General features: G+C 61.6%; 1 protein-coding gene across 2 annotated transcripts; it reads right to left on the reverse strand.

Annotated features, from left to right (window-relative positions):
- Window positions 1-782: 782 nt before the first annotated feature.
- Window positions 783-4,426, reverse strand: LOC311512090 (persulfide dioxygenase ETHE1, mitochondrial-like). 2 transcript variants are annotated; one of them, XM_084613116.1, is made up of 7 exons: window positions 4,269-4,426; window positions 3,451-3,595; window positions 3,034-3,182; window positions 2,590-2,719; window positions 2,075-2,164; window positions 1,764-1,880; window positions 783-1,568 (listed from the first exon to the last, which is right to left on the reverse strand). In XM_084613116.1, the coding sequence occupies exons 1-7, from the start codon at window positions 4,326-4,328 to the stop codon at window positions 1,516-1,518; spliced, it is 744 nt and encodes a 247-aa protein (XP_084469242.1). In that variant the 5' UTR covers window positions 4,329-4,426; the 3' UTR covers window positions 783-1,515. The 2 variants fall into 2 exon arrangements, with proteins under 2 accessions (XP_084469242.1, XP_084469243.1); XM_084613117.1 differs by lacking the exons at window positions 3,034-3,182; window positions 3,451-3,595 and having other exon boundaries at window positions 4,269-4,410.
- Between the last annotated feature and the right edge of the window lie 3,322 nt (window positions 4,427-7,748).

Below are 7,748 nucleotides of genomic sequence, written 5' to 3' on the forward strand. Positions count from 1 at the left end.
CAGCCTACAACCCTGAGGACTACATCTCCCACAATTCCTTTCTTCCAGGGCTGCAGCCTTAAAGGAGCAGCACCCCTCATTGGAGGGGGTGTCTGGGGGTGGCTCTATCCCAGCCCCATAGAGTTCACCAGGTAGAAAGACCCCTCCCCTTACTCCCTCCCCCCCCCACCGGCTCCTAGCTAGGACAGAGCCCCGCCAGCATTGCGCCTGGCTCTGGGGTGGTGTCCAGCTGGCTCGGCCTGTTTGCAGGGGTCAGGGTGGGTGGGAACAGACGGAGGGGTGAGAGTCCCGTTTTCAAGCGGGGCAGGGGGAATGCCATGGCTGTGGCTCTCCCCTCCCTGGAGAGGAGGGAAGGGAAAACGGAAGACGGAAGAACTAGCAGGATTGGATGAAGGAAGGATGGGGGGCAAGTTTGGCTCTGCAGGGGGCAGGAAGCCGAGTCTCCTTCCCTCTCACCCTTCTTTGGGCCAGGGCCATGTGTAGGCACCTGCGGCTGTTCCTAGGGGGGAGTCGAGGGGGCATGGGGGAGGAGAGTACCCACAACCCCCCAGCTGCAAAGCCGGAGAACAGGCCGGGAAAAGAGTGAGGGAGCAGCACCCTCTGGTGGGAAACTGCAGTAACAGGCTGGCCCCATGGGCCCAGCCAGCCTGGGGTCCTGCCCCCCAACCTCAGCCCCAGGAGCCCACTAGCCCAATATCCCACCCTGCCTGAGTCACATGGGCCCATCTACCCCGGCATCCCGCCTTGTGAAGCAAACTCAAGTCCAAATGGGTCCAACAGAATTTTATTCTCTTGGCAGCAGCAGCTCGTTTCCAAACCCCGCCGAGGTTCAGCCCTGCTCCCAGACAGGGCCCCCTTCCCTTGCCCTCGCCCCCTAAAGAGCAGGGAGTCCAGGGCCGGGCTCGCCAGAGACCCAGGGGGCAGAGATGGGGAAAGTCCAGTGAGTGCAAACAGCACTAACCCCGAGCCCCTGGGAGGGGGGGTTCCGCCCTGTTCAGCTGCAGGGTGGGGGAGGGACCTAACCAAACCAAGTGGGGTTCCCCCAGGGCACCCCACTATTCAAACACAGGGCATGGAGGGTTGAGGTCTCTCTCGAACCTCAATGCAGGCCACTGGCCTGTGTTGGGGGTTCCCTGCTATCAGCACTGCAGGCTCAGGGAAGAGGAGGGGTGTCTTTGCTTCCCAGGGGAGGCCAGGGGGACACCCCCACATGACAGCCAAAGCAGAGGAAGGTGCAGACTCCCTAATGCCAGACTGGGGGTGTCAGAAGAATGGGGGGGCTGGCGGGGGGCGGGGGAAGGGAACCTTAACACCCCCATTAATGGATGCACAATGCCGCCGAGGACACAGAGGAGGGAGCTCCCAGCTTTCACTTAAAGGTGGGGACCGGAGTGAGACTCAGGGACAGCCACCCCCAAGCCAAAGGGCCTTACGGGTCAATGAGAGGCCATGGCCTATGTGGAGGTGGGAGGGGCTTGTTGTGAGGGGTGTGGCCTTGGAGTAAAGAGGGTGGGGCTAAGGCTCCACATCCTGGATCCCGCACTTCAGGTTTGCCGGGACAGCGATATCTGCAAAGGACAGAAAAAGAGACACAGGTTAGACAGAACGGGACAGGGTCCTGGCCTCCTCTACACCATCCACGGCCCACTACTGGGAATAGAACCCAGGTGTCCTGGCTCCCAGCCCCCCGCTGCTCTAACCCACCAACCCTTCTCCCTCCCAGCCCATGGAGAGAACCCAGGCGTCCTGGCTCCCAGCTTCACCAATTTGTTTGGGTTGAGGAAGGTTCAAGCTGTTCATCAGCTGGACAAAGGCCTCGCAGCTCTGGGTCAGTCGGGGGTTCAGGGTCCTCTCCTCCTCCACCGTGGACACCGTCTGGCCTGCAGGGGGCGCCAGGGGGCAGGTGAGAAACAGCACCAGCAGGGGGAGCCCCCACCCCTGCGGGCCCCCCACCCGGCTCCCTGGAGCACAGCGCCCCCTAGTGCCGGGCTGGGGCATCGGGGCCAGCCCTGACTGCCCCACTGAGCCCCGCCCCCTGCAGCACAGCGCCCCCTAGCGCCGCGCTCGGACTCACCCGTGTAGTCGTGGGCGGGGTAGATCAGACAGTCTCCGGGGAGCGTGAAGATTTTCTCGTGCACGGAGCGGTACAGGGTCTCCGGGGAGCCTGGGGGGCAGAGAGAAGTGGGGCCTGGTTACCATGGGGTGAGGGACACAGCCAACCCCCTGGCATGGCACCCCTGACATCCCCCAGTGCCCATGGGAACCCCAGCTCCCTCTTGCCATACCCCCCCAGCATAGCACCCTGCCCGTCCCCCAGAGCGCCCCCTCTCTGAACCCCCTGGCACAGCACCCCCACCATCCCCACAGCACCCACTGGCTGAGCCCCAGAGACACACCCTGCCATCCCCTTGGCAACCAGCAGCCATGGTCCTCATCGCTATGGCAACTGCTGGGCATGACCTGGAGATGTCCCCCGTTGCCATGGCAGCCACCGTCATATCCCAGGGATGTATCCTCTTGTCCCCACGGTAACCATTCACCAGCCCTCCAAGAACCCCCCCCCCCCCATCACCCCAGCTCGCAGCTCACCCTGCTGGAAGTCGGTGCGGCCGCAGCCCCGGATCAGCAGGGCGTCCCCGGTGAAGGCCATGGTCCTGTCACTGAGCACGTAGGTCAGGCAGCCGTCCGTGTGTCCAGGGGTGGAGCGGGCTTCCAGGGCCTGCAGACAGGGGGAGCCAGCGACATGACCTCTTCATGGGACCCAGGAGTCCTGGCTCCCAGCCCCCCCTGTTCTCACCACTGGAACCCCAGGCCTTCCAAGAGCCAAGTACAGAACCCAGGAGTCCTGGCTCCCAGACTGCTACTCTGACTCCACTCTGCTCCCAGAGCTGGGGAGAGACCCCAGGAGTCCTGGCTCCCAACTCCCCCTCCCTCCACACACACACGCTCTAATCACTAGACCCCCCGCCCTCCCAGAGCCAAGGAGAGAACCCAGGAGTCCGGGCTCCCAGCCCCAGTGCCCAGGTGACTTACGAAGGCCCCGAATTCCAGGGCGTGGCCCTCGCGGAGGAGGATGTCGGCCAAGGCCCCGCTGTCCTGGGAGATCACACTGCGGCAGCCTGGGAGCATCGTCTTCAGCAGCCCGGTGCCCGTGATGTGGTCTGCATGGCAGTGGGTGTTGGCTGTGCGGAGCAGAACCAGGGATTTACAGATGGGAACCTGACCCGCTCCCCACCCGCCCCGCCAGCCGGTCCCTGCCCTGGGGCCGGATCGGGGCCGATGCCCTCTAGAGGGACATGGGGCCTTTCCCCATTCTCCACCCCCTGAGCCAGCCAGTCCCTGCCTTGGGGCTGGATCTGAACCGGCGCCCCTTAAAGGGGAACGGCCCTGACCCCATTCCCTTCCACAACAGGACAGTCCCCATCCAGATCCCATGGGAGCTGTTCTCACCTGCGTACAGTAAATTGAGGCCCAGCTCCTTCACCAGCTTCACGTCCCGCTTGGCCGTCTCCAGAACCGGGTCGATCAGAACCGCCTCCTTGGTCTTCAGATCCGCGAGCAGGTAGGTGTAGGTGCAGCTCACGGGCTCAAAGAGCTGTGGAGGGGAGATCCAGTTTGCACCGGCAAGGGAGTGGGGTCTAGTAGTTAGAGCAGGGGGCTGGGAGCCAGGACTCCTGGGTTCTATTCCTTTCCCTCCCCCCTCCAGCAGGGCATCAGTTGACGGTTGGTAAATCTCTCCCTCCCAGATATAATCACCCCTGACAGCCCAGCAGGAGTTACCGTCTCTTCACACCCACCAGCTTCGTCTCCCCTGCTCGGCACCGAGCCATGTTACTGGGTTCCCAGCCTGCGCCCTTGGTCCTAAAATCACCCCCCCCCCCCCCGCCCCGGAGCCCGCACAGGCCTTGTAACCACAGTGCAGCCAGGAGGGAATGATCACGGCACGGCCCCGGGGCTGGCCCCCAGGGACCCAACACCAGTGCACTGTATGCACTTATCTCTACAGAACCCAGGAGTCCTGGCTCCCAGCCCCCCCCAGGTCTAACCACTAGACCCCACTCCCTTCCCAGAGCCCCACAGAGAAAACCCAGGAGTCTAGGCTCCCATCTCCCACCACCAGCCACCTCTCCCCTCCCAGAGCCGGGGAGAGAACCCAGGAGTCCTGGCTCCCAGCCCCCTCTGCTCTAACCACTCGACCCCACTCCCCTCCCAGAGATGGGGAGAGAACCCAGGAGTCCTGGCTCCCAACCCCCATGCCCGGAGCTCACCTGCCGGAAGAGCAGCCCCTGGCCCTGGGCACGGCAGGTACAATGCGGTCTCAGGGTCATGGCCGGAGCGTGCTGGTGGCTGGAGCCTTGGGTGATGTGCTGGTGCCAGGCTGGAGGGGGGTGAGTCCTTTAAATGCCAGACGGTGGGGGCGGGAGGGGAGGAAGGGGGCGGAGGCAGAGGCGGGGAGGACAGGGCAGGCTGGAGATCTAAAAGCGGTTGGAGCTGGGGGGTGGGGCTGGGAGCCAGGACTCCTGGGTTCTATTCCTTTCCCTCCACCATGGCATCAGTTGCCGGTTGGTAAATCTCTCCCTCCCAGAGAGAATCACCCCCCAGCAGGAGTTCCCGTCTCTTCACACCCAGCGGCTCCGGTTCCCCAGCCATGTTATTGCCACGGCACGTCCCCAGCCTGCTCCCAGGGGCCCCAAATCACCGCCCGCCCCAGCCCCGGCCCCGGAGCCAGCACAGGCCTGGTAACCACGGCGCAGCCAGGAGGGAATGATCACGTCACGGCCCCGGGACTGGCCCCAGGGACCCCACAGACAAGGGGATTGAACGGTGTGCGCTCATCTCTAGAGAACCCAGGAGTCCTGGCTCCCAACCAGTCTAACCAGGCCTTTGCCCTTGCGGTGTAGTTACACTGAACTCTGCCCTTTCAGGCGGTGACAGTCGTGGCAGGCAGGATTCTCCCTCACCTGCCTTCTCAGGGACCCCCTGCCCCCCAACGGAGTCCCCCCTTCTCGCTATGGAAGCCCTGGTCACCAGCCGGCCAGGGGCCTCCTCCAGATCTCTAGGCTCCCCTGCTTCCAACCCTGCGGGTTTCTGCTTTTCAGGAAGCAGCTGAGCTGTTTGTAGAGTGGCTGGGGAGAGGTAATGGGTTGGGGAGGGGGGAGCCCGGACACCTGAGTTCTCTCCCCGGCTCTGGGAAGGGAAGGGAAGGGAAGGGGGTCTCGTGGGTTAGAGGAGGTGGGCCGGAGCCAGGATTCCTGGGTTCTCTCTCCAGTTCTGCCAGGTCCTTTCCCCTCTTTGTGTCTCAGTTTCCCTGCCTTGCAGCAGGCTGATCGTTCCGAGCCAGGGCGTGGGTTGGCTCCCACCCCCGGGGGGCCAGTTCATTTTAGGGTGACCAAACAGCAAGGTGAAAAATCAGGATGGGGTGGGGGGTGATAGGAGCCTAGAAAAAGACCCCCAAATCAGGACTGTCCCTGTCAAACTGGGACACCTGGTCACCCTAGTTAATTTCAATGGAGTTGGATGTTCAGGGAGACACACAGCGGGGTGGGGGATCCACGCAGAGCCACAAACAATCCCCCCCCCCGGCCCCCAAGCCACCCCTGCCACCCACTCCGGGCACCTGCCCTCCTGGGAGCCTTTCCCCGGGCTCAGGGCCCTTCTCCTCGAGGGGGTGCCGACTCCAATCCTGCGCCAGGTGGGCGACTGGCTATCTCAGGGGAGGCTGGGGGGGAAGAAATCAGACACTCATAGACATGTCAGCCTGGAAGGGACCTCGCTCGGCCATCCAGTCCAGTCCCCTGCACCGAGGCAGGGCTAGGTATTACCCAGCCCACCCCGGCCGGTGTCTGTCCCATCTGTTCTGCAAAACCTCCAGTGATGGAGATCTCACCACCTCCCTGGTCAATTTACCCCAGAGCTTAACCCCCCTGGCAGGTAGGAACGTTTTCCTAATGTCCAACCTAAACCAGCCTCGCTGCCGTGTAAGCCCACTGCTCCTTGTCCTGGCCTCAGTGCACAAGAACAATCTGCCACCCTCCTCTTAACTTTTTAGGTACTTAAAGATTGTTATCCTGTCGTCCCCCCGCCCCCATCTTCTCTTCTCCCGACTAATTTCAATCTGCCCTCGTAGGCCATGCGTTCCAGACCGTTCATCGTTTTTATTGCTCGTCCCTGGACTCGCTCCGATTTGCCCACATCTTTCCTCGCGTGTGGTGCCCAGAACTGGACGCGAGACTCCAGGTGAGACGTCATCAGGGCTGAGCAGAGCTGAAGAATCACTTCTCGTGTCTTGCTTACAACACTCCTGATGAGACATCCCAGAAGGACGGCCTCTGGTTTTGCCACATCATTGCACTGTTGACTCACATTTAGCTTGTGATCCACTCTGACCCCCAGATCCCTTTCCACAGGACTCCTTCCTAGGCGCTCATTTCCCATTCTGTGTGCGTGCAACCTTCCGAAGTGGAGCACTTTGCATTTGTCCTTATTGACTGTCATCCTGTTTACTTCAGACCATTTCTCCAGTTTGTCCAGATCATTTTGAATCTTAATCCTGTCCTCCAGCGCGCTAGTGTGACAAAGTGGGGGATTTTCTTAGTGTTTTGCATGAACACTGTGTGTGCCTCAGTTTCCCTGTGTGCTGTGTGTGTAACGAGGGGGTGGGAGGGGGTTTGTGGTTGCAAGGGACCAGGTGTGACCTCGCTTAGCAGCCGGGACCCCAGACACCGGTCTGGAGATTGGGAGCCAGCCGGGTCCAGCCGGGGGCGAACAAAGGACCGCAGAGAGGGGCCCAGGCTGCCTGTTTACCTAGCATGGAAGACAAAGGGCAGAGGAGGGGCTGGTGGGGGAGGGGATTTAGGGGGCTCGGCTGGAAGGAGGGGCTGGGCTGGGGACAGGGAGCAGCCGGAGCCCATGGGGACGGGGACAGAGCCAGTTGGATGGTGCTGAGACTGGCCAGGCCCGAGGGCCCTGAGAACTGCCCGGGCTGGGTCCAGACATTCAATAAACCTCCTGTTTTATGCTGGCAGAGAGTCCCTGCAGCTAGAGATTGGGGGGTGCTGCTCCCTCTGGGGGTGGGGGTCCCGGGGGCCCAGAGCGAGGGGACTCCCTGAGGGGGCCCACGGCAGAGCCAGGCTGCTGGAGGCTCAGACATGCGTTTCCAGGAGGCACTGGAGCCCATTAACCCCCATGAGAGATTGTGACCCCCAAGAAGGGCTGTCACACTGGGGGGTTCGTCCCAGGGGCTGTACGGAGCTGAGAGAGCCCGAGGCCTGGGAGACTGTGACAGCTTGCAACCCCTCCCACCCTGGTGTTGTCCTCAGACTTTATAAGTGCGTTCTCTATGTCATTATCCAAATCACTGAACAGAACCGGACCCAGGACAGATCCCTCCAGGACCCCACTCGAGGGGTCCTTCCAGCTTGACTGCAAACCGCTCACGCCTGCTCCCTGGGAGCGGTTTTCCAACCAGGTGTGCACCCACCTTCGAGTAGGTTGGTCTAGGTTGGATTTCTCTGGTTTGTTTATGAGGAGGTCATGTGAGACTTGTATCAAAAGCCTTACTCAAGTCAAGATAGACCACGTCTACCGCTTCCCCCCGATCCACCAGGCTTGTTACCCTGTCGAAGAAGGATCTGAGGTTGGTTTGACACGATTTGTTCTTGACAAATCCACGCCGAGTGTTACTTATCACCTGATTATCTTCTCGGTGCACACAAATGGATTGTGTGATTATTTGCTCCATTATCTTT

Source organism: Lepidochelys olivacea (assembly GCF_965140295.1).
Source record: "Lepidochelys olivacea isolate rLepOli2 genome assembly, chromosome: 24".
In the NCBI taxonomy this organism is placed as follows: domain Eukaryota; kingdom Metazoa; phylum Chordata; order Testudines; family Cheloniidae; genus Lepidochelys; species Lepidochelys olivacea.